Genomic DNA, 23,974 nt, shown 5'->3' with positions numbered 1-23,974 from the left:
TTTCCTGTTCCCCAGAGGCACTACGTTCAACCCCTTTAGCTAATTCTTCATATATCTGAATAGCACCCTCATGTTGCTACTTCTTGATTTTTTGGTTGTAGGCAATATCTGTTATCATTTCAGAAGTCAATGCTTTATCTCTTTCATCTTTCACATACTTTCTGTCTTCATCCCCACCCCACCCCAGTTACTGTATCATACATAATTGTGGCTACATAGATATTCAGAGTTTACATCCGGGTAACTAAGTACACAATGCCCATAGATGAACCATGTAGTTACTATGACTGCTTTTCCCCCACTTTTTGTCCCCCCTCTCCACTGAGTTAATAATTGTGTCCTGTTTTTGTTGTTTTATTTGTTTGCTTTGTATGTATAATACTAATTCAAGCCTAAACTCTGCCTTGAGGGTGAGCTGTATCGTTGCATTCAAAAACGTTAGATTTTCCAATGGCTTAATTTTCTTAAGGACTCCTCTCTGTAGCCTTCTGACCTGCCTCCACCTGGAGTGGTTCTTCTCCAGACCTGCCGCATGCTCGTAGCTGTCTCCTTGAGAGCTCCTTGCATCTGCTGTGACTTCATGTCTTGTTTTATTTATTTATTTTTTTAATCAGGAGGGCACAGCTCATAGTGGCCCATGTGGGATCAAAACTGCAACCTTGGTATTTTCAGCACCATGCTCTAACCAACTGAGCTAACCAGCCATCCTCCAGAATCTTTTTATCACCCCAGGAAAAAACTCCATACTCAAAAGCAGTCATTCACCACCCCACGTTCCTGGAAACCACTAATATAATTTTTTTTTTTTTTTTTTAAAGTGATCAGGGTATTTTGTTTAAAATTTTTTTGTTGGGAAATATTGGGGAACAGTGTGTTTTTCCAGGACCCCATCAGCTCCAAGTCAAGTTGTTTTTCAATCTAGTTGTGGGGGGCGCAGCTCACTGGCCCATGTGGGACTCAAACTGGCGACCTTGGTGTTATGAGCACTGTGCTCTAACCAACTGAGCCAACCAGCTGCCCTAATATAATTTCTGTCTATAGAGTTGCCTATCCTGGACAGGCTACATGTAAAGTTTTTGTTTAATCTCATTAAATTCTGGGTTCTATTTTACACATAGCTTTTCCTGTTAGCAAAATGAAAAAATAAAAAAATAAAACACAGTAACTGACACCAAAAAAGTTATTTTAGGTCTTTTAGGTTGAAGTGATTTATTTTAGCTTCCATTTCATTAAAGCCAATTTCTTTTTAGACACCTTGGGGACATTGCTACTAACCTTACAGAAATAAAAAGGATTATGAAGGAATACTGTTAGGACAATTGTATGCCAGTAAACTAGATAAATTAGATGGAATGGGAGAAAAAAATCTCAGGAAGACAAAAACTATCCAAATTTCAAGCAGAAATAGGAAATCTGAATAGAGCTATAAAGAGTTAAGAAATTGAATTTGTAAAAAAGAAAGAAAGAAAGAAAGAAAGAAAGAAAGAAAGAAAGAAAGAAAGAAAGAAAGAAAGAAAACTTTCCACAAAGAAAAGCCCAGGCCCAGATAGCTTCACTGGTGAATTTGACCAAACATTTAAAGAAGAATTAATACCAATTCTTCATAAACTTTTCCAAGAAATAGAAGAGGAGGGAACACTTGCCAACTCTTTCTATGAGGCCAGTATTACCCTGATACCAAAATTAGACAAAGACCAGACAAGAAAAAAAAACACCTAAAAAAACTATAGATCAATATATCTTATGAATTTAGAGGCAAAACTCCCAACAAATACTGACAAACAGCCACTGTAAAAAGGGTAATAGACTATGACCAAGTGAGATTTATCTCAGGAATGCAAGGTTGGTTTAACATCTGAAAATAAATGAATTTATATTCATATTATTAGAATAAAGGAAAAAACGCATAATCATCTTAACATATGCAGAAAAAGCCTTTGACAAAATCCAACACCCTTTCATGATAAAAACATGCAATAAACTAGAAGTAGAAGTGGACCTCCTCTACCTCATGAATGGCATCTATGAAAAACCCACAGCTAACATTATACTTGACGTTCATCTCACCGTGACTGGGAAAGCCTGGGATGTACCTGGCTTCATGCAGAACTAGATCAAGGGCTCAACAAAGTCATCAACTCAATCTCCGTCTCTCTCTTTCCCCATTCCTCACTCCCACTTGATTTTGATCTGTTGGCTTCATTTGCAGGAAGGTTTTTCCCACATAATGACAGAAATGGCTCCAGAAAAAGACATTGATTGGTGCTGCTTCCACCCCTGGACCAGCTATGCTGGACAGACACATTAGATTCATTAACCCAGTCCATGGAGGTTTTTTTGTTTTTTATTCTAAGGAATAAAGGAGGAATCTTGAAATAGGATTGACATGGTCAGGTCTGTGCATCAGGGAGACGGAGTCTGGCTGAGGATCAGGGGTTGGGGGGCAGTGAAGGAGACTGGAGTTGAGGAAATTGGTTAACAGCTCTTGGAATCATTCTGGGCAGAAATGAGGAGACGTTGAATGAGGCTAATGGCAGTGGGAAATGGTGAAGGAAGACTGTAAGTGTTGGTGGTTGCTTAGCAGTGTTGGGAAAGAAGCACTTATGTTTATTGAATTCCACCCATGTGCTGGGCCCTGTGCAACAGGGGAACTAAAACTCAGTCCGGTAGAGGAGCTGGACCTGTAAGCAATTGCTATCCAGTATCCTAATTACCATGCTAGAGGGATGCACTGAGTCCACTAGCACAGGGGAGAAAAAAAATGATTTGAGGAGTGGCTGTGTGTGTGTGTGTGTGTTGGGGGGGGGGTTCAGGGAAGACTTCACAGGGAAGACATTTTTTCCTGAATCTTAAAGGACAAGTAGAGTATGTAAGAGTTTGGTAGCAAAAAGGAATCTGAGATTTTAGGCCTGTGCCAAGGGCAAAGAACAGAGTTCCAAAAAACGGTGGGCCAGAAAAAGCACATCCAAACCAAAGACATATTTAGTTTTGCTCCTAGAACATTTTTGGAAAATTTTTAATTAGTTGCCAACATTGGAAGATCTGAACGTTCATATAAAAATCCATATTTCTAGCTGGTCTTGAAAAACCAGGTTTAGCTACAACAAGGCCCACAGTCCCACATGGCGACCAGAGGCTAGTTCAGCCACAGTCCTTATACTCTGTGTTGTAGTTCACCTGGCCCACATCGACTGCCCGTGTGTCATGGGGGGACTCTGGTCCCGCTCCCCACATAAGGACGCAGGACATGGTGAGGCCAAAAAGGAACACCCACGGAGCCATGGATGGGGGGTTCATACCGCTATAGTCTCGCTGGCGGCTGGGTGAGACGCACACAGGAAGTAGGATCCACACGATCCACAATCCGCCGTCCACTTTTCTGCCTGCCAACCAACTCACCAACCAACGCAGTCATGGCAGTTATATTAGTGGCCAATGGCTAACTGGTTACAGCTGATGGCCAACTAGTCACAGCTGATGGCCATCTACTACCCAAGTCAGCACCTTTCCACGTGAGGCCGAGAGCCTGGAACCTGCTCTCTGGGACTCCATCCCCACAGAACTCTTTCAACCCTCCGCCCCCACCAGCAAGAGCACCTCCATCTCCTCTCAACAGCCACGGACTTTGATCACCAAGGAAGTGTCTTCCTTGGGCCTGAGGCTGATTCCTCCTTCTCGGGACACATTCCTTCCCTTGTCCTTGGTGAGCTCACTGTATCACTTAAGCCCTTTCTGCTGTACTGCCAAGTTCTCCTTTTCACAGACCCTCTCTCTTCCATATATAAAAACGAACTTACATCCCCTGCGTCTCTGGGATAATTTCTCTCAACTTGGCAACCTCAAACCACTTCCCTATCGCACTCTTACCGTTCACAGTCGTTTCTTGAAAGAGCTGTTTACGCTCACTGTCTCCGCTTCCTCATTTCCTACTTACTTTTCCACTGACATGAGTCTGGCTTCAGCTCCCACCTTTCCATGCAGACTTGTCCCTGGCGAGGCCGCCAATAAGCTTGATCGATCATAGGAGCACATTTTGGTCATCGGCTGCGACTGCCTGCTCCCTCCCTCTGGCATCTTTCCTTTCTTTGGCACCTGGCCCCTCTCTCTCCTGGTTCCCCTCGCCCTACAGCTCACTCTCTCTCTCTCTCTCTCTGTCTCTCTGTCTCCCTGTCTCTCCCCCCACTCCCCATGCAGTGTCTCTCCCTTTGCCTAACACAATAGGTGCAGGGTGATCCCCAGGACTCCACCTCGTCTAATTGCGCCCAAATTCCCCACATTCTCTCCCCCACATCACAGCTTCAGCTACACATTCTGACAACCTCAGCTTGTCTCTGTGGCCCAAACCTGCTGCCATGGCTCCCTCGTTCTCACTGCCAACTACATGGCTCCAATTACATGACCCTTCAACACCTCCACCTCTGGGAGGGCCTCACAGAGGAGGAAGTCTTGACCTTGACTCTTTCCATGCCTACCACCCCTGCCTGAGTTGTGTTGCTTGGTCCATTGTGCTAACTCTCTAACTAATCACCTTCTTTCCGATTCATCTTTTATTGCATTGCTAGAGCCCCCTTCCTGGTCATAGTATGGCCACCTTACAAAACGTTACCAGCTCAATTCCTCTAGGAAAAAGCTGCAGCTGCCTTGGCATGGCACACAAGGCCCTTCCTGACCTGTCTCCACCCACCTTTCTGGCCTTGCTGCAACTCAGTATCCAAACTCAACATGCTCCCTCATTCCTCTGGTCCACAGGGGAAGAGTGGAGGCTGGTGTTCTTGTTACCTGTCGTGGAATAAACCACTCCAAAACTTCGTGTCTTAAAAGGACAACCACTCCCTTCTCTCTCATTATCTCAGGGGTCAAGGCAGGTAACATGGTGTGGGGTTAGAGTCCCTGAGAGCAGTTTCCGGGCTCTTGACCTCACGTGGAAAGGTGCTGGCTCAGGTAGTACATGGCCATCAGCTGTGACTGGTTAGCCATTGGCCACTGATATAACTGCCATGACTGCGTTGGTTGGTGGGTTGGTTGTCAGGCAGAAAAGTCGACGGTGGATTGTGGATCATGTGGATCCTACTTCCTGTGTGCATCTCATGCAGCTGCCAGTGAGACTGGGGTGTGGGGGACGCCTTGTTGGGGTACTGGTGGATGTTTGCTCCCTGTGTCTCCAACCCAGCCGCCAGCGAGAATATAGTGGTATGACTCCCCTACCTATGGCTCCGTGGGTGTTCCTGTTTGGCCTCACCGTGTCCTGCGTTCTTATGTGGGGGGGTGGGAGCTGAGACCCCACATAACACCTTGCATGACAAGTTCTCACCTCTTTTCTGCATAAAATAGGAGCAGGGATCATCTCGTGCAGGTGAGGAAGGCGGCCTGAGCAGATGGCTACTGATGGCCTGGCCGGGTGGACTTAGGCCTGGGCCAGTGGCCATGGCGTCCTTACGTGCCTCCTGCTTATGGCTGTGATTGGTTCCTGGCGTGAGTCAGGGCTGAGCCTGCAGGTGGGTGGAAGCCCGCAGGTGTGAGAAGGCCCTTAGCCTCTTGCAATGCGACCCTGTCACCTCTTTACTTAGAACCTTGTGTGGGCTTTTCCTTGTAAACTCCTTGAGAAGACACAGGGTGGGGTCCATCATGATCTGTCTCCTGCTGATTTCCCAGCGTTACGCCTTTCTCCTTCATCCCAAGTACCTGAGGGTCCATGGTGAAGGGCACACCATTCCCTAAAATGTCCTCTTTCTTTCTTTCTTTCTTTCTTTCTTTCTTTCTTTCTTTCTTTCTTTCTTTCTTTCTTTCTTTCTTTCTTTCTTTCTTTCAAGATTTTATTGGGGAAGGGGAACAGGACTTTATTGGGGAACAGTGTGTACTTCCACGCCTTTTTTCCAAGTCCAGTTGTTGTCCTTTCAATCTTAGTTGTGGAGGGTGCCGTTCAGCTTCAAGTTGTTGTCCTTTCAGTCTTAGTTGTGGAGGGCACAGCTCAGCTCCACGTCCAGTTGCCGTTTCTAGTTGCAGTGGGCACAGCCCACCATCCCTTGCGGGAGTCAAACCAGCAACCTTGTGGTTGAGAGGACGCGCTCCAACCAACTGAGCCATCTGGGAGGCAGCTCAGCTCAAGGTGCTGTGTTCAATCTCAGTTGCAGGGGGCGCAGCCCACCATCCCTTGCGGGACTCGAGGAGTTGAACCAGCAACCTTGTGGTTGAGAGCCTACTGGCCCATGTGGGAATCGAACCGGCAGCCTTCGGAGTTAGGACTCCTGTTGACAAGTGACAGAATCTAATTTCTAAAATCTCCTCTTACAGTTATTGTTTGAATCAGATTTCAAAGAAAGTCCACATATTGTTGTGGGTTGATATGTTTCTGAAGACTCTTAATATGTATCCTTCCTTTTCTTTTAATGCTATTTATTTGTTGAAGCTAGATCATTTGTCCTATAAAATTTTCCACATTCTAGATTTACATAATTGCTTCCTTGGGGTGTTAGTCAGCCTTTTCTTCTGTCTCCCATATTTATTATAAACTAGTAGTTAGATCTAGAGGCTTGATCAGATTCAAGATGATGATGGTGATACTGATTTTGGCAAGAATACTACAAAGGTGCTGCATCATTTTATCGGAGGCTCATAAGGTCCTAATTTTTGGGATATTAAGAATGACCTCTGGGTTTTGTTTTTTTTTGTAGGCAATCATGGAAATTGAACATAACTTGGGTATTAGATGATGTTAAGAAATTCTTGCTTAATTTTTTAGGTGTAGTTATGTATTACATAATGGTATTGGGTTTAGGTAAAATAAAAATCCTTAGTTGACATGCAATAACATGGACGAATCTCAACACATGCTGAGTGAAGGGCCTCAGGCGGTTAGAGCTCCGTGCTCCTAACTCCGAAGGCTGCCGGTTCGATTCCCATATGGGCCAGTGGGCTCTCAACCACAAGTTTGCCAGTTCAATTCCTCGAGTCCCGCAAGGGATGGTGGGCTCTGCCCCCTGCAACTAAGATTGAACACGGCACCTTGAGCTGAGCTGCCTCCCGGATGGCTCAGTTGGTTGGAGCGTGTCCTCTCAACCACAAGGTTGCCGGTTCGACTCCCGCAAGGGATGGTGGGCTGTGCCCCCTGCAACGGCAACTGGACCTGGAGCTGAGCTGCGCCCTCCACAACTAAGACTGAAAGAACAACAACTTGAAGCTGAACAGAACCCTCCACAACTAAGATTGAAAGGACAACAACTTGACTTGGAGAAAATGGAAGTGCACAATGTTCCCCAATAAAGTCCTGTTCCCCTTCCCCGATAAAATCTTTAAAAAAAAACAAAAAAAAACATGCTGAGTGAAAAGAGCCAGACCTATTATATAGGATTTCATTTGTATGGAACATTCTAGAACAGGAAAAACTAATCTATACTGACAGAAAGCAGATCAGTAATTGCCTGGGACTGAGGGTGAGGACTGATTGTGGAAGAGCATGAGAGAACTTTTTAGAAATATTTCATATTTTGAGTATGGTGGTAATTACATGGATATATATATATACATTTGTCAAAACTAATTGAACCATGGGCTTAAACTGAGTGTGTTTTATTGTATGGAAATAAAGTTGATTTTAAAAGGAAACAAAACTAGAATAAAAAGAACCCATTCAAAATAGTCACAAAATTATACGTACGGGGAAAACAATCTAATATTATACAACACCTTTAAAATTCTAAAGGGTTTTTAAAAAGTCTTTATCTGTTAGAGGTAAATACTGAAGTATTTAAGTTGGAAGGCTATGCTGTCTGGGATTTGTTTAATAGATTCCAAGAAAATACCGTGGAAGAAGAAATGAATCAATACTGGCTGTGTGTTGGTAACTGTGGAAGCCCAGTGATGGGTACACACTCCAGAAAGGGAGCAGAGCTGGGCACCTTGTAAGGTGTGGAAACAGCACTAGGCCAGATGACAGGAGATGGAGACACTACGGGGCTCCAGATCTGTCTGACTCCACCATTCTCTACAGCCTCTTTAGGGTGGGACAGACCAGAGAAGGTCTTGGCAGCCTTGCTAAGGAGATGGGGTTTTATCCCGTGTTCAGCATTCAGTCCCTCTTTACTGTATGAATCTGGCACCTGGGAGGGGCCGCCGGTCCAGCCTCCCTGCATGGCGGGGTACCAGTCCGAATTCTTTCAGTTGCAAGCACCAGAAAGCCATCTCAAACTTACTGTCTTATGTAGAAAAAGGAACTTACGCCTTATGTCACCAAAAGGTTAAGGGTTTAGACAGCTCCATCCAGATACTCAAATGACGTCGTGGACATGTGTGTCTTCATATCTCTCCTCTGCTGTCCTCTGTGTGAGTTCGTTCCAGCCACGTTTTCCTACGTGGCGACAAAGTCATCGCTACTACTGCTGGGCTTACAGCCTGTCAACTTACTCACCCCCAGTGAAAAGTGGGGCTTCTTTTTTCCAGCAGCTCCAATAAATCTGCTTCTCATTTTGTAGACTCAAGTCAAATGCCCATCCATGAACCAGTCAAGAAAGGTTGCTCTGGCTGAGGAAGCATGGGCCTACCCTCGACCTCCTCTTGAACCTCAGGGATTGTCAGTGAGGAAAGTTTGGTTTCCCAGAGGAAAATCCAGAGGCAGCTGCCAGGAAAGAGGGGATGGTAAGATACCGGGCCAGCAGCACGCTGCAGGACCACCCTCCAACACCCCTCACTGGAAGGCATGAGCCCCACGGCAGGGCCATCCCCACCTGTCACTGAATTAACTCTCACTCTCCTATTCATGGGACATGGCTTCCCCATCACTTCCACCGCCTGCCTTGCATCTGTCCCCTGCAGCCGTCTCCCTCCCTGTCTGCTCCCAACCCCATGCTCCTCAACCCTTTCCCTTTCCAGGCCTGTCAGGCTCATTGCTTTTGTGGGCCTGGTTTTCAGGTCCCTCACCAATGTGCTTGCGTTTGGCTTGGAAATGAGGTGCTTCAGGGCTGGAGGCGGTGAGTGCCTCAGTTTCCTCTCTGTAAAATGGAGCTGGTAGCAGTGTCATGAGGATTAAACGACACTGTCGTGAGGATTAAACAAATGTAGCGTGGTTTCAATGTTTAGAACACTGCCCGGCACATAGTAGGCACTCGGTAAACGCCAGCTGTTATTCTTATCATGCAGCTAGAGATTGCACATCACATCCCTGCCCAGCTCTGTCCAGGCCAGTCCAGTTGCAGGCTCTCAGGTACAACACAACCCATTGGTTTTTACAACAGAACAATCTATAGAACACTTCCACATACATTGCCTCATTTGAGCCTCACAGCTTTGGGAGGTGGGCAGGACAAATCATACTTATCCCCCATGTACAGATGAAGAAACTGAGGTTCAGAGAGGTTAGACCTCTTCTTGCCCAAGATCACTCAGCTGGTCCGTGGTGGAGGCAGGATTCGAATAAGTCCCTTGAAAAATCATGTTACAGCTCAGGCTGTCCCCGCAGCCTGCAAGACCTTCTCTAGCCAGGCCTGTTGGCTTTTTCTCATCCTTCCAGGTCTAGCCTAATTCTGGAAACAGTATTAAGAGCTAACATTTATTAAGCACTTGCTACAGTCCAGATATGGTGCAGCAGGCTTTCCTTTCCCCATAACCTACGAGGTAGGTATGACTGTCACAGAGGGAGAAACTGAGGCTGCAAGAGGTTAAATAACCTGCCCAAGGTCAGGCAAGAAGTGTGAGCCAGGAGTCAAACTCATAAGGCCCTCTGATTCTCACCCTCTGCCTTGCTTCCTCCAGGGACCCTTCTCTAAATCCAAGAGGAGGCACGAGTCCCTCCTTCTGAGTCTGGAGCCCCTGCCTCGCTCCCTTAAAGCTGGTGTTTGCTCCTGTCCTTCCAGCAGGCTGAGAGCTCCCCGGGGGAAGGGGCTCGACTCCTTCCCCTTCCGAGCCCCTGCACAAACCCTATGTCAATTATTTCCTTCATTGGGCATGAGGCAGACCGGGCAGAGGTGCTCCTAGATGAAGACATGAGACCCCAGACGCTAAGTGACTCTCCCCAGGCAGGAGCCTGCACAAGACCCCGGGTCTCGGGGTGCACATGGGCGCAGGGCTCTTCCTGCTCCTCTCCCGGTCCTCCGCTCTGCTCCCTGTCTGTAGTGGGCAGAGAAGGCAGCCTTAGCTCAGCTGGTCGTGGGGGGCTGTACAAAGGCCCGATGGGCCGATACCAGGGAAAGGATGGCGCTACTGTAGGCTGGGAGTGGACGGCAGGAGGGAAGAAGGAACCGGGTATTTTTGCATTTTGACATTAAAAAGTGCAGATTCGATTGTCAGCGACTGGCCAGCAGCATCTGTTTGGGTTCGGAATTGGCAGCGTCGGGCGCTGAGCTTCTGGGCGGAGGGAGGGGAAGGACGCTGCGGGCTGATGGGGCGAGGCGGTGCCTCCTCGGAGGGAAGGGCTCTCCCCTTTAAGAGCTCCGCCCAAAGGGGCGCTGCCACCCCCAAGGAGGTGGGCGGCCGCTGCTTCTCATTCATTGTCTTGACAAGAGCATCCTCAGCGGGCAGTCTCTGGTTCCTCCAGCGCCTTCCTCCTCCGCCTTTCCCTCCTCCATTTGGAGGTCTCAGCAGCAGGTAAGCAGGGGTCCCCGGGGAAGGGACAAGGCATCGCTGCCCCGGGCCACCTGTGGGGCAGGCGTGAGCTTGGCAGAAGCTGGCTTTTGGGGAAGGACAGACTGTCAGAGCGGGCTGGCGCTGAGATGAGGACAGAGCCCGTGCACGCCCTGCGTGGAGGGGACTCGCATGAGGGTGTGGGTGCACGTGGGAGGGTCCATCTGTGCGTCCAGGAGCGCCGAGAAGAGGCGAAGGTAAGGGGCCACGGCAGCCAAGATGGAGATGGGCTAGTCTGGGATCAGGACCCATGCCGGCCCTGACTAGCCCCAGAACGGGAGTCTTTGGGGTGGGGGTGGGGGCAGGGTGGGGTGAGCCGAGCAGCTGCCCTGAGCTGGGAGACAGGAAGGGGTTGAGAGCAAAACAAGAAAAGATCAAGTTCCCCTTTCCGTGGTTTCCGGGCCTGGTACCTGCGGTGGGGGAGGAGGCAGGGTGGGGCGATGGCTTCCTGTCCCCCAACCTCCAGTTTGGGGCTCCCTGATCCCCAGACCCAGGCTTCTCACCTGGGACTGACCCCCTGCCCCCAGACTGCTTCTCCTCACATATTCCCAAGCTCCTCACTGGAGCCGCCTGGGGATTCCCGGGGTGAACCAGCAGGGCTAGAGGCCCCAGTGAGAAGGGCCAGGCCATAAGCAGGGTAATGGGTGAAGCCAGGAGGTGGAGTAGAGGCCCTGGGCAGGGTGCCCTCCCAGCAGGCAGCACTCCCCAGGCACCTCAGTCCTGGTGCCTGGGAGCCAGAGGCAGTCCCCTGGTCTTCGCTTGCTCTCTGCCCAGCCATTTGGGGGAAACCGTCCTAGCTGGACCTCAGAGAAGTCAGCACCCGCCTCTCCCTTCCTGTGTAGAGTTCCAGTGGGGGTGGAGATGGCACTTAGGGCACCTGCTTACATGGAGGCGAGAGGCAGAGTGGGGAGGAGAAACCAGACTGGAGCCATCCGCACGAGCCATCTGCCTGTTTGCGGTGCCCAGAGTCCAACTGGGAGAGCTGCTGGGATTGAGCCCCTGGGCAAGCCCAAGCGCCACTTCCCTCGAGGTGTCCATCCCGGCCCCTGCTTTAGGCAGTTCCCCATGTAGGTGTGAGGGTCATGAAGTTACGACCCTGAGATGAGCGGAACCCCCTCCACGCTGTCTGCGCTGGAACCCCCGAGTGTGGCCCACTGGGGAGCAGGGTTGTACTGCCAACAGCAGGCCTGCTGTAGAGGCCCCGGGTACAGAAGCGAGGCCTGAGGGGCCGTGGAGAAGGTGGGCCCTGCAGATGAGCTGCAGTGAGGGCTGGGGGAAGGTGAGAAGACAGTGAGGGTAGCAGGTTGTCAGTGCTGGCAAAGTCAGCTGAGACCTTAAACGCCAGGCTGAGGGGGTGTCCTGGGGGAGACGGGGGAACTGAAGGGAGAGAAGCTCTCAACCCGTGTGTCCCCACCCCCACCCCCAGAATGAGCCGGCAGGTGGTCCGCTCCAGCAAGTTCCGCCATGTGTTTGGACAACCGGCCAAGGCTGACCAGTGCTATGAGGATGTACGAGTCTCACAAACCACCTGGGACAGTGGCTTCTGTGCTGTCAACCCCAAGTTCGTGGCCTTGATCTGCGAGGCCAGCGGGGGAGGGGCCTTCCTGGTACTGCCCCTGGGCAAGGTGAGCCTCTGGAGCCTTGGCGAGTGGCCCTCTGCCTAAGGTGACCTCTAGCCATCCAGTGGCCCCCTCGGGGTCCTCATTAGGTGAATGTCACCAAGCCTTCCTGGGCGCACAGGGCTGTCATCTGTAAGACTGAGCCTTCAGCTTTCTTCAGTTATATGGAAACTGAAGCTCAGAGTGGACATGACAGGAGAAAGATCACACAGTGAGTCCTGAGACCCAGGGTCTCCCCAGTTTCAGCCTGGGGCTTTCTCCCCTCGGGAGCACAGGGGGCTGGGCTGGGCATCTGGGCAGGCCCAGCGGTGCTCTCAGGATTGGGAGGGCCTTGTCAGAGCCTTGGGGACCCAGCAAGCTCTGGCCCCTAGCTCACAGGCAAGGATGAGGTAGGAGGCCCTCTCCGCTGCCCCCGTGCCCCCTTGCTGTCTGCTGACCACCCCCCAGCACACTCCTGTTCTCTTGGGGGGTGAGACAGGAAGGGGAGATGGGCCCTAAGTTGTTACCTTAAAAGGGCTGATGGAAGCAAAGAGAAGAGGAAGTGGTTGTCGGGGTGAGAGCTGAGCTCAGAGCTGGGCTCGTTCTTCACGCGGGAAGCCCTTCTGTGGCAGCTCTCCCCGGAAGTGGCCATTTCCAAACCTCTGCTCCTGCCTGGGGGCCAGTACTGATGGACTTCCCCGATCCCTCTCCTTTTTGAAGGACCCATGCCCACAGCCTCCCACCCCGCATTCACACACACTTCCCTGGAGAATCCTAACCCCAATACAACAAACCCCCTACCCCTGCCTGTGCCTGGGAAGGGCTTCAGTCTATGTGCCATGGAAGCCTCACTCAGGGAAGGTGGGGTGGGGATGTGGGCCCTCAGGGCACGAATGAGAAACTGAGATAGAGATGGCAGGACCGAGGCCAGGGTCTGACCGGGAAGCAGGAGGTGGAGCGCCCCCGCCTGTTGCAGCCGGCCCTCCCGCGTTTGCCTGACAGCTCTGGCCTCTGGCACACAGGACCAAAGCTGCCCACCCGGCGCCCTGCTCCGCCCCGGGGATGCTGCAGCCTTCCTCTGTGGCTGAAGGGATGTGGAGGAGGGGGTTGGATTGGCTTTGGAGGGGCACAAACACCTTCCTCAAGGGCCCTTCTGTGCCCGCCAGACTGGACGTGTGGACAAGAATGTACCCACGGTCTGTGGTCACACCGCCCCCGTGCTGGACATCGCCTGGTGCCCGCACAATGACAATGTCATCGCCAGTGGCTCCGAGGACTGCACAGTCATGGTGAGTGGTGGTGGGGACACGGGCAAGGAGGGGCTCCAGGACGGGATGTGACACCATTGGGAGACCCCCAGGCCCACTTGCCCCTTCTCTGCAGGTGTGGGAGATCCCTGATGGGGGCCTGACGCTGCCTCTGCGGGAGCCCGTTGTCACCCTGGAGGGCCACACCAAGCGCGTGGGCATCGTGGCCTGGCACCCCACGGCCCAGAATGTGCTGCTCAGTGCAGGTGCCTGGGGAGGACGTGGGGGGCTGGTCACCTGACGGCGAGGGGGCAGGCTCATGGCTTCTGACACTGGGGTCATCACCCAGGTTGTGACAACGTGATCCTGGTGTGGGACGTGGGCACCGGGGCTGCCGTGCTGACTCTGGGCACAGACGTGCACCCGGACACCATCTACAGTGTGGACTGGAGCCGAGACGGCGCCCTCATCTGCACCTCCTGCCGTGACAAGCGCGTGCGCATCATTGAACCCCGCAAAGGCACTGTTGTAGCTGTGAGTTGCCAGTGAACCATGACCTTGACCCTGGGACCCTCACCCCTGGTCCCCACCACCTACCAGGCCCCTAGATGCTGCCCTCTCTTGCTGCCCCGCTCCCCCCGCTGGGGTCTGGCCTCAGGGTGTGTGTGGGGCGCCTGACCCACCGCTTTCCTTTCTTTCCAGGAGAAGGACCGCCCTCACGAGGGGACCCGGCCTGTGCGTGCGGTGTTTGTATCGGATGGAAAAATCCTGACCACGGGCTTCAGCCGCATGAGCGAGCGGCAGGTGGCGCTGTGGGACACAGTGAGTGTGGCAGGGAGCCGAGAATCACCCTGGAGGCTTAGCCCCTGCCCTGCCTGCCACCTGGCTGGCCGAATGCCCGCGGGCCTGTTTACCCACCATGAGATGGGGGGCCCACTGGTTGGTTTGTGAGGGTGTCCCCCACCCTGGGACACTGCCCAGTGAAGAGCTCCCCCCATCCCACCCCCCGCTGGGCCTGACCTAGCCCAGCTCATCACTACCTCCCACCGGTCCCTACAGAAGCACCTGGAGGAGCCGCTGTCCCTGCAGGAGCTGGACACGAGCAGCGGCGTCCTGCTGCCCTTCTTTGACCCTGACACCAACATTGTCTACCTCTGTGGCAAGGTGGCCCAGTGGGCAGGGGGTCCGGGGAGGGGGCTGGGAAAGGACCACGGCGAGAGGCGCCCGTCGGCGTGACCACCCCTTGCGCCCACCACCTGCAGGGGGACAGTTCTATCCGGTACTTCGAGATCACTTCCGAGGCCCCCTTCCTGCACTATCTCTCCATGTTCAGCTCCAAGGAGTCCCAGCGTGGCATGGGTTACATGCCCAAACGTGGCCTGGAGGTGAACAAGTGTGAGATTGCCAGGTGACTGACCCCTGCCCCTGCCCCTCGCATGCCCCTCGCCAGCACTGATCTTCTGCTGACTTTCAGTACCAGCCTGCCTGTGCTGGGGGCACTGCTCACCTTTCTGTTCCCACAGATTCTACAAGCTGCATGAGCGGAAATGTGAGCCCATTGCCATGACGGTGCCTAGAAAGGTGAGGCTCCCACGCCTGTCCTGGGGCTCTGGGCAGGGCACTCGGCTCAGAGCCGAAGGGTGGTGGTGTGGCCTCAGTGCTCTCTTAACCAGCCTTGCCCTTGCCCACAGTCGGACCTGTTCCAGGAGGACCTGTACCCGCCCACTGCAGGGCCCGATGCTGCCCTCACGGCTGAGGAGTGGCTGGGGGGTCGGGATGCTGGCCCCCTCCTCATTTCCCTCAAGGACGGCTACGTGCCCCCAAAGAGCCGGGAGCTGAGGGTCAGCCGGGGCCTGGACACCAGCCGTAGGAGGACAATGCCAGAGGCCAGTGGCGCTCCCAGCTCGGTGAGAGGCGGACAGGAGCCTGGGTGTCAGGCTGGGAATACCACTGATGTGGTCGGTGACCCGGGGAAGAGGCTGCCCACACCCACGAGGGGGCTGGGAGTGGGGGACCCTGAGGCCTCAGCAAACAGTCTCCAGGCCTGCAGCTGGCTGAGACAGAAGGGGCCAAGGCCTGGGGCTCCTGGGAGGGGTGCCAGGGTAAGGGGAGCCCAGGGTGGAGCTGGGCCTAACGCAGCACTGGGCCCCACAGGATGCCGTATCCCGGCTGGAGGAGGAGATGAAGAAGCTCCAGGCCACGGTGCAGGAGCTACAGAAGCGCCTGCAAAGCCTGGAGGACACCGTCCAGGCCAAGTAGAGGAGCCCGGGCCTTCAGCTGGGGCCCATGGCATCATCTTCCTCCCTTCCACACTCCCACCCTTCAGGCCACAGTGGTGGATAAACTAATAAAATGGCTTTATTTTCTGGTACCTCTCAGACTGATGACTGGCTACGTGAACGCCGGATCGGCGGACCTCCCCTACCCTTCAGCTTCCCCCTCAGTAGCCCTGACAGGACTGACCCACTGCAGGGGCTGGGGCTGCCTTCGCGTGCCCTAGGCCACAGAAGGGTGGGAGCCACCCATGCTGTGGGTTGGGGGCCTGCTGTTTTCCAGCTGGCAGGTCTGAGCGACTCAAGGCCCTGGCCTGGGGCCTCAGTCATTCCCATGTTTCCCAAATCTGCCTACGTCAACCGCATCAGGTTGTATTAGCGGCTGGCACTGTTGCTTATGGGGAAATGAAACAACTGGCACTTAACGTTTTTTAAATTGTAGGCCCCAGGGATCAAAATAAGGGGTCCTGAGGGCGGCCGGTTAGCTCAGCTGGTTAGAATGCGGTGCTCTTAACAACAAGGTTGCCAGTTCGATCCCCACAAGGGCCAGTGTGAGCTGAGCCCTCCACTAGATTGAAACAACTACTTGACTTGGAGCTGACGGGTCCTGGAAAAAACACACTTAAAATAAAAAAGTTTAAAAAAAATAAAAATAAAAAAACAAAATAAGGGGTCCTTTTGCAAGAGACCAACCCGAGTTTACAGGTAAAGGGCACATCTTGAGTTGACCTAAGTCTTCCCTTCGATTTGAGAGCTTTTCCTGCAGTCCTGGGCTTGTACTGTGGGTCCCACCTGGGCCTGGCCTCTGAGAGGGACCTGACTAATCTGTTGGGCCCCATCAAGTAGGGGGCTTGGAAGTGGGTTTCTCATGTCCAGCTTGGTGAGTTACCCCGAGCTGGGACACAGGGCTATTAGGGATGGGTGTCCTGGCCTCAGCGGGGCTTGGTTCACCCCACACAGAGACCACAGCAAGGACCAAATGCCCCATTTGCTGTCTGCTCCTCCCTCTTCAGCACGCCAGAGAAAAAAACCCACCTGGGTGGAGAGCCGTGGGGCTGTCCATTTGGGTCTCAACCTCTATGTAAGTCATGTGACGGTGGGCAGGTCACTTTTTTCCAGGCCTCACTTGCTCATCTACAAACTGAGGGATGCCATCACAGCTGTGATGCAGTGGGTCGATCCAATCAGGGCCTTGGTAAAGAGAATCAGAAAATCAGGAGCCGGCCTGTGACAGGTGGGGTTCCTTCTGTGAACCTCTCCTGCATGAGGGGGATGGGCCCTCTGGGGCCCTTCTGAATAGGCTGTCACTAGCTCTCCTGGCCCAGAGCTGAAGGTTCAGGAAACACTCCCTGGAACCCAGAAGGGTTAACCTCTCACCACCGTGACTTCCAGCTTTACTAACCCATTCTCCCTGATAGGAACAAGAGGGAGACGGGGATGGGGGTGGGGTGGGATGATAGAAAAGTGAAATTCCGTGCTCCCTAAGAGCCCTTGCCACAAGTGGGTCTCAGGACCTCAACTGCGCAAGGCTTAGCAATCCTGGAACCTGTGTGGAAGCTGATACTAGACGCATCACCTATTCTGATTTTGTGATTCAGGTCGGCCTTGTTTCCCTCCTTTATCCCTACCCCCACCCGCATCTCCATTCCTGAAAACCTCCTGGTCTCCCCAGGGGCATCTGTGGCCACATCAAGCCCAAGGCTAAAAGGTCACTGGGGCTTCTCCAGTGGCCAAAAACCATCAGCAATCCAGCTGTCTGGAGGCCCCTGTAGGGGTACCATGTCCCTGAGGCTGGGAAGGGCTGGGGAACCTGCAGGGGCAGTGTGCAGTGCTTTATTATGCTTCTGACATTGGGGTGATGCTGGGAGAGGGAAAGGTTTGTTAAATTGGCCAGGACCCCGAAACCCTGAGCACTTTCTCATCTGTGCATCTTGAAGGCTGGCAGAGGGCAGGAATCCCCAGCAATGGCCAATACAAGGGTGGGTTGATTGGGACGTGGAAGTACCCCTAGGGGTTTACCAAGAATTAGAGAAAAGGCCTGTGAGGCCCACGCTGAAAGGGACTTTAAGGATTAAATTTTCATTTTATAATCGGGGGAACACAGAAGCCTGTGTGAAGACAGACTTGCCCAGAGTAAAACAGCGGAGAGGGGTGGGGCAGGGAGCAGCTAGGCTCTCCCAGCCTCAGCGCCCCTCCCACTCCCCCACACACAACACACCGACACAGAAAATGGCCCTGATTCATAATTTAATCGCTGTGCAGATCCCGGTCCCTTATTTCTGCCGCTCACGGGCCCACTGCTCTGGAGTCAGGGTTTTCTGCTCAAAGGCATGGATGTGCGGGAGCTCTTCTGCTAGGCACGTGTTCACCAGCCTGGGGACGAGATGGAGTTTAGGAAAGGGCAGGCCTGGGCCTGAGTCACAGTCCCTGAAGCTAGGGTGGCCCAGCCCAGGAGGCGGAAAGTGTCCCCCAGGTTGCAGTCCCCTGGACCGGGGAACAAGAGAGGCGGAGGGCCTAAGTGTTAATACTGGAAGCAGGGGCCTAAAAGGCGGGGTCCTTGGACGCGCGATCCGCGGTGCCGGGCTGCATGGGTGGGGGTAAGGAAGTCAGGTTGCGGGTAGTGGCCAGGCTTGCGACGCCGGCGCTGGGACCGCGCTGAGCGAGGTGTTCTCCGGGCCTCACCGATGTCTCTGAAGCAGCGGCTTCCCCTCGAACTTGGACGACACCACCAGGACTCGGAAGCTGGACGCGCAACGGTTGGGAGTCGTGTCCTCCACTTCCTACGGAGCAGAATGGTGTGCATGGTACCAAACGGCCCGCCAAGACCCCTTTTCCCCTCGCTGGGCGAATCCAGGCCGCTCAACTCACCACGTGCTGTGCCTCCATGCCCCGCTGCAGCTTCTCTCGGAGGTACTCGGCGCTGAGTTCCATGGCGGCAGCCCAGCGGGGGCGACAGCCCAGCGGGGACACAACCCCAGCTCGGACTCGGCGAACACTACTTCCACCCTTATTGGTACCACTTCCGGGGAGGCCTCAACTTCCGCCCTTACTAAGGCCTCCGTAAACCCAGCACTTCCGCCCTCACACAAGCCCCGCTTTCCAGCTGTCCATGGTTTTCGCGCTTACCGTCAGTCAGCCAATCAGAATCTGCATAAGGACGGAATCGGCCCGAGCCGAGGCTAATCGGTGCTCGCCAGCCGCACAACAGCCAGGGTTCTGGGGCCGGTTTGGAAACCCTAGCTCCAGCCAGGAGGGTGCAGGAACCCGCGTTGCCGTAGACCCTAGAGTACCTCGGATCGCCCCCAAGCGCTTTTTCCTAGACGAGCATCTTGCGGCCCTGGCAAACCAACCCTCCTCGAGGTCAGAGGCCACAGCAATCAACCCGCCAGTTCCGATGGGCCCCACGGGGGACTCGGCGAGGCTCGGGCGCTTCTTCGGCGTGTACCTGCTTTATTGCCTGAACCCTCGGTACCAGGGCCGCGTCTACGTGGGGTTCACCGTCAACCCTGCCCGTCGGGTCCTGCAGCACAACCGGGGCCGCAAAAAGGGCGGGGCTTGGCGGACCAGCGGGCGAGGGCCCTGGTAAGAGGGGGCGGGTCACGGTTAGAAGGAGGCGGGGCCCGGCGTGGGAGTGACCGGTAACACTGGGCGGGGGCGGGCCCACCAGGGGAGGAGCCTGAGGGGGAGGGGGAGCCCTGTGAGAATCAGCTGCGGGACTCAGAGATGGGGCTGGGTAGGAAGGGGCCTGCCGATTTAGGCTTGGTCCGCCAACAGTGGGTTGGTGAACGGGGCTGGGATGGAAGATGGAAAGCCTGGATGGGAGAGGAAGTGAGGAGGGCCATTAAGTCCCTGTGACTTGAGGCGGTGCCCGAGGTTGGCAGGTGCGAGGGGACGGACCTCCACGAAGGGGGCAGGGCCTCGTGGGCGAAGTTTGAGGCCGGCTAGGGGCGCTCCACGCTTGGGCAGGACTGGAGGCGAACCGTGAGGAGGGGATTCGGGTTGACACGGGGTGGGACGTCACAGGCCACGCCGGCATTCTCTTCTCCAGGGAGATGGTGCTTATAGTGCACGGCTTCCCTTCCGCGGTGGCCGCCCTTCGGGTAAGGAAGGAGACGGGGCGGCGGGAAGACGGGCTGGGACTTGGGGCGCTTCCCGGGTGGCCCCCTTCCCCGCGCGGCCCTGAAGCTCTCACTCCTGCCCGCAGTTCGAGTGGGCCTGGCAGCACCCGCGAGCCTCCCGCCGCTTGGCGCACGTGGCTCCGCGCCTGCGCGGCGAGGCAGCTTTCGCTTTCCACCTGCGCGTGCTGGCGCACATGCTGCGCGCGGCGCCCTGGGTTCGCCTCCCGCTCACCCTGCGCTGGCTGCGCGCCGATTTCTGCCGTGAGCTCTGCCCGCCGCCGCCGCCGCACATACCGCTGGCCTTCGGGCCTCCGCCTCCCCGGGCGTCGGACCCCAGGCGCCGCGCCAATCCCTTTGCTGACACTGAGTCCCAGCCGGACCAGGACGCCGTGACCCCCTGCTCCCTGTGCGAGCGCGCGCTCCAGGTGCGATGCTCCACCTGGTCTCCGGGTCTGGGCGGGTCTAGAGTTCAGACGACTTAGGACCAAGCTGTTTATTGAGGGGCAGGGCAGCCCACCCACAACCTTTGGCCACTCTGCTCCCACCTCTAAAATGAAGATAATACCGTAGTGCTTCTAGTACTCTCCTGCGCAGGCCCTTTGCTCTTCCACTTTCTAAGTTCTTTCCTAGACCTACAGTCCTGATAAAATGTCATTTCTTTTCGGGGAGGTCTTCCTTGGCTCCATATCTAAAAGTGCAACGTTCTTGCCTACTTCCCTGCCTGCTACGTTTTTTTGTTTGTTTTTTTTAAAGGAGGGTGCAGATCACAGTGGCCCATGCGGGGACTGAACCGGCAACCTTGGTGTTATTAGCACCTCTCTCTAAATCAACTGTGCTAACCGGCTACACGCCTCCCTCCTCCTCTCTCCCAACTCCGGTTCAAGCCAGTTGTTTCTCAGTCTAGTTGTGTAGGACACAGCTCCCTGGCCCATGCTGGTATTATGAGCCTTGCCCTCCCCCTGGGTGGGGCAGTCAGTTGCGAGTCATTGGTCAGCGGGCTGCACTGGGCAGCCCATGGCTGCCCAGCTCCAGGGAGAGCTGTTGTTCACAATCTTAGCTATAGAGGGCGCAGCTCACTGGCTCATGTGGGAATCAAACTGGTGACCTCGGTGTTAGGAACATGGTGCTCCAACCACTTGAGCCACCGGGCTGGGCTGGCCTTTTTTTTCTTGTCTTAGCACTTACTGTCTGACATACCATATACAGTTGACCCTTGAACAACATGGGGGTTAGGGGCGCTGACCCCATGCAATTGAAAATCTACATATAACTCCCCCCAAAGTTAACTACAACCCTCCCTCCATACCTGCAGGGGCTTGGGACCCCCACCCCCTCACACGTGCAAGTCCCTTCTATAAAATGGTGTCGAACAATGCATACAGTCAGCCCTCTACTTCTGGGGATTTCCAGCCCTGGATCAAAAATAACTGTTTTCAGTCTGAGGTTGGTTGAATCCAGGGATGCAAAACCTGGGGATTTGGAGGGCTGACTGTATGTTTACTGGGGAAGAAAACCCTCACGCATGAGTAGGTCTGTGCAGTTAAAAACCACCTTCTTCAAGGGGCAACTGTATTTTATTTGTCTTGACCATGGTTCCCTGGTTAAGGGTCTTACATTAGTTTTACATTAAGTTTTGCTCCAAAAGACGCATTAGGGCTTATGTTCAGGGGATGTTATCCTGAAAAATCACGCTAAGGCTTATTTTCTGGTTAGGTCTTATTTTCGGGGAAACACGGTATTATCAGTCTCTCCCACCCCCCTATACTAAACTCCACAAGGGCAGTCTTGTTTACGTCAGTCTTGTACAGGGCAGATGGCCAGTAAATATTTAATACATGAATTGAGATGACAGTAAACGTAAGTAAATTGAGTACAGTCATGTGCTGCATAATGACGAAATACATTCTGAGAAACGCATCCTTAGACAATTTCGTGGTGCATACACCTCTGTCGTACACGTGGTTGGTCTTTGACTGAAATGTTATGTGGCACGTGACTGCGCTTGCCTTGCAGAGATGAAGCGACCCACCTGAGAGAGATCACTTGTAAGGAACTCTGGGTCTAGCTGCCGTGGCCATGCTGTTATAGAATCACTGCTAATAGAGCAAACTGGCCAGCTTAGTCCCTGTGGGCAAATATTTTAACCCCTCTACCTCAGTTATCTCGTCTATAACATGCAAATAAGGGTAGTATGTGCCTCATATGGTGGTTTTATGTCAAGCCCTTGGAACAACGTCTGGTCCACAGAAATTCTTCGAGTCTTAGCTACGTCCTTACTCCCCATTTTTCTCTTCCTGGCCTGCCACCTCTGACAGGATGAAGAGGGCCCCTTGTGCTGCCCCCACCCTGGCTGCCCCCTGAGGGCCCACGTGATCTGCTTGGCAGAGGAGTTTCTACAGGAGGAGCCAGGGCAGCTTCTGCCCCTAGAGGGCCAGTGCCCTGGGTGAGTTCAGCACTCCTACCCCGCCTGGTTTACCTCTGGGCAGACGGTGCCTAGTTGTCCAAGTCCAGGCCCAGGGCAGCTGGGTCCTCGCCTTGGCTCCCAGGGCCTCACCTGCAGGAGGCGTGTGATCCTGACTCTGTATCTCCCACCAACTGCACCCCCTTGGTAGCTGTAAGAACTCGCTGCTGTGGGGAGATCTGATCTGGCTGTGCCAGATGGGCACCGAGGAGGAAGAGGAGGACCTGGAATTAGAAGAGGTGAGAGGTGGCTTTAGCCCCTCCCCCACCCATCCCCTAGGTTGCCTTTGACCTTTGACCACCACCCTTCTTGTCTCCACAGGAACACTGGACAGACATGCTGGAGACCTGACCCCCAGTATCCCCAACCCTCTACTCACTCCTTTTCTGTGCGCCACCCTGTAGGTGTGGGCTGTTTTTACTTGAGTACAGTAAAAAGTCTGACTTAAGGGTATCTTCTGGTGTTTGCTGGGGTGTGTGTGTGAGTGTGTGTGTGTGTGTGTGTGTGTGTGTGTGTGTGTGTGTCGGAGGCAGAAGCCCTACCAGTCACTGGGGCCTCAGGAGAACAGGAGAGGAGGGAGGGGCTGCTGACTCCAGCATGGAGCAGCCTGTCCTCGGCCTGGCAACCCCTCTGCCTCAGCTTTCCCCAGCCTGCCTCTGAATCTCCATTCTGGACGGCTTGGGAGACACACCTCCAGTGCCCAGCTTGACTCTGGATTCAATCCAAATAGCAAGGACAAAGGCCAAGCCCCCTTTAAACCCAGGGAAAGAAAAGCGCCTTCTGGGGGTCGTTGTTCTTTTGTGAATGAGGCCCCCACAGGAGCCGTCCAGCTGGGCTCAATCGCAGGGTTATTAGACTGGAGCATTCTTGCTCTTTCCTATCCTATGCAGCTTCCAAAAGAGCCTGCCCTGCCCTGCCCCAAATCCTGTCACGCTGCTTCCCGCCCACATTGCTCTGGACCGACCTTGTGGTCAGAGCCAGAAGTTCCTGAAATGGTTGGCTGCCCCTGACCTGAACCCTTGGTGTCTTCATGTAAGGGTGAAATTCGGTAAATCAATAACGTAATCAGACTTAGCTCGTTTGCAGTTTGACTCACTGCAGAGCTTGCTATCTAGCCACTTGGAGTTAGACTTAGTTTGCAATTTGATCCACTCTGATATTTAGCTATTTCCTTTGTTCCTCCCCTCACTGATTAACTGAAGAACTGCTACCCAAACCTCATTAATCCATTTAATCAATGGAATCCTAACCAGAAAAGGGCAATTTCTTCACCCTCAGGCGCCCAGACACTGGAATATACATAAAGCCCCAGGTCTCAGTGGTCCAGTCCGAGTCTGGAGTCCAGAGACAACATTATCTTTTAACAGACCCCACCGCAGGAAGGATGTCAGCCCTTGGACCTGCCTGACCGACTCCCCCTTTCCTTTGTTCTTGTGCACCCATAAAACCTGCCCGGTCTAGGAATGGGGAGGTGGCCTTTGGACAGGAGACGCCATCCTCCCAGATGCCGGCATTTGGAATAAACCTACTTTTCTTTCCATCAACCATGTCTCTCGATTTTTAACTTTTTCAAGCTGCAGGCAGCCAGACCTTAGTGTGGTACCATTCTGACTGGACTGAGGTCAGCAGGAAGGTGAATGTGTCAGCTTCCCCTGCAGTCCTCTGT

The 23,974-nt window shown here is 53.7% G+C and overlaps 3 protein-coding genes across 6 annotated transcripts; 2 read left to right on the top strand and 1 right to left on the bottom strand.

The window, feature by feature from the left end:
• Positions 1-10,415: 10,415 nt before the first annotated feature.
• Positions 10,416-15,827, top strand: CORO1A (coronin 1A). Its single transcript, XM_019754676.2, has 11 exons — positions 10,416-10,575; positions 12,038-12,236; positions 13,376-13,498; positions 13,593-13,722; positions 13,806-13,990; positions 14,159-14,278; positions 14,516-14,620; positions 14,719-14,864; positions 14,980-15,037; positions 15,148-15,363; positions 15,611-15,827. The coding sequence occupies exons 2-11, from the start codon at positions 12,039-12,041 to the stop codon at positions 15,713-15,715; spliced, it is 1,386 nt and encodes a 461-aa protein (XP_019610235.1). The 5' UTR covers positions 10,416-10,575; position 12,038; the 3' UTR covers positions 15,716-15,827.
• A 2,132-nt stretch (positions 15,828-17,959) lies between these two features.
• On the bottom strand, positions 17,960-18,821 carry BOLA2B (bolA family member 2B). Its single transcript, XM_019754687.2, has 3 exons — positions 18,598-18,821; positions 18,412-18,509; positions 17,960-18,102 (listed from the first exon to the last, which is right to left on the bottom strand). Exons 1-3 carry the CDS (start codon positions 18,658-18,660, stop codon positions 18,003-18,005), a joined length of 261 nt encoding a protein of 86 aa, XP_019610246.1. The 5' UTR covers positions 18,661-18,821; the 3' UTR covers positions 17,960-18,002.
• Positions 18,822-18,838: 17 nt separating this feature from the next.
• On the top strand, positions 18,839-23,852 carry SLX1A (SLX1 homolog A, structure-specific endonuclease subunit). 4 transcript variants are annotated; one of them, XM_074322903.1, is made up of 7 exons: positions 18,839-19,311; positions 19,778-19,829; positions 19,934-20,272; positions 22,163-22,290; positions 22,460-22,547; positions 22,630-22,708; positions 23,676-23,852. In XM_074322903.1, the coding sequence occupies exons 1-6, from the start codon at positions 18,839-18,841 to the stop codon at positions 22,657-22,659; spliced, it is 1,110 nt and encodes a 369-aa protein (XP_074179004.1). In that variant the 3' UTR covers positions 22,660-22,708; positions 23,676-23,852. The 4 variants fall into 4 exon arrangements, with proteins under 4 accessions (XP_074179004.1, XP_019610240.2, XP_019610239.2 ...); XM_019754681.2 differs by having other exon boundaries at positions 23,587-23,852; XM_019754680.2 differs by lacking the exon at positions 23,676-23,852 and having other exon boundaries at positions 22,630-22,761.
• Positions 23,853-23,974: the final 122 nt, after the last annotated feature.

This window comes from Rhinolophus sinicus, linkage group LG18 (assembly GCF_036562045.2).
Source record: "Rhinolophus sinicus isolate RSC01 linkage group LG18, ASM3656204v1, whole genome shotgun sequence".
In the NCBI taxonomy this organism is placed as follows: Eukaryota; Metazoa; Chordata; class Mammalia; order Chiroptera; family Rhinolophidae; genus Rhinolophus; species Rhinolophus sinicus.
The sequence above is the reverse complement of the archived record's forward strand: the minus strand, read 5'-3'. Positions and strand labels throughout refer to the sequence as shown.

What these genes read in the sequence shown, in the direction of transcription:
- BOLA2B (XM_019754687.2), bottom strand. Translation starts at nt 18,660, where the DNA reads ATGGAACTCAGCGCCGAGTACCTCCGAGAGAAGCTGCAGCGGGGCATG. An exon ending in GCATGGAGGCACAGCACGTG is followed by an intron (nt 18,510 to 18,597) that starts GTGAGTTGAGCG and finishes TCTGCTCCGTAG; the next exon opens with GAAGTGGAGGACACGACTCC. An exon ending in CCGCTGCTTCAGAGACATCG is followed by an intron (nt 18,103 to 18,411) that starts GTGAGGCCCGGA and finishes TCTCGTCCCCAG; the next exon opens with GCTGGTGAACACGTGCCTAG.
- CORO1A (XM_019754676.2), top strand. Translation starts at nt 12,039, where the DNA reads ATGAGCCGGCAGGTGGTCCGCTCCAGCAAGTTCCGCCATGTGTTTGGA. An exon ending in TGGTACTGCCCCTGGGCAAG is followed by an intron (nt 12,237 to 13,375) that starts GTGAGCCTCTGG and finishes TGTGCCCGCCAG; the next exon opens with ACTGGACGTGTGGACAAGAA. An exon ending in TTGTCTACCTCTGTGGCAAG is followed by an intron (nt 14,621 to 14,718) that starts GTGGCCCAGTGG and finishes CACCACCTGCAG; the next exon opens with GGGGACAGTTCTATCCGGTA.
- SLX1A (XM_074322903.1), top strand. Translation starts at nt 18,839, where the DNA reads ATGGTTTTCGCGCTTACCGTCAGTCAGCCAATCAGAATCTGCATAAGG. An exon ending in ACCAGCGGGCGAGGGCCCTG is followed by an intron (nt 19,312 to 19,777) that starts GTAAGAGGGGGC and finishes TCTCTTCTCCAG; the next exon opens with GGAGATGGTGCTTATAGTGC. An exon ending in CTAGAGGGCCAGTGCCCTGG is followed by an intron (nt 22,291 to 22,459) that starts GTGAGTTCAGCA and finishes CCCCCTTGGTAG; the next exon opens with CTGTAAGAACTCGCTGCTGT.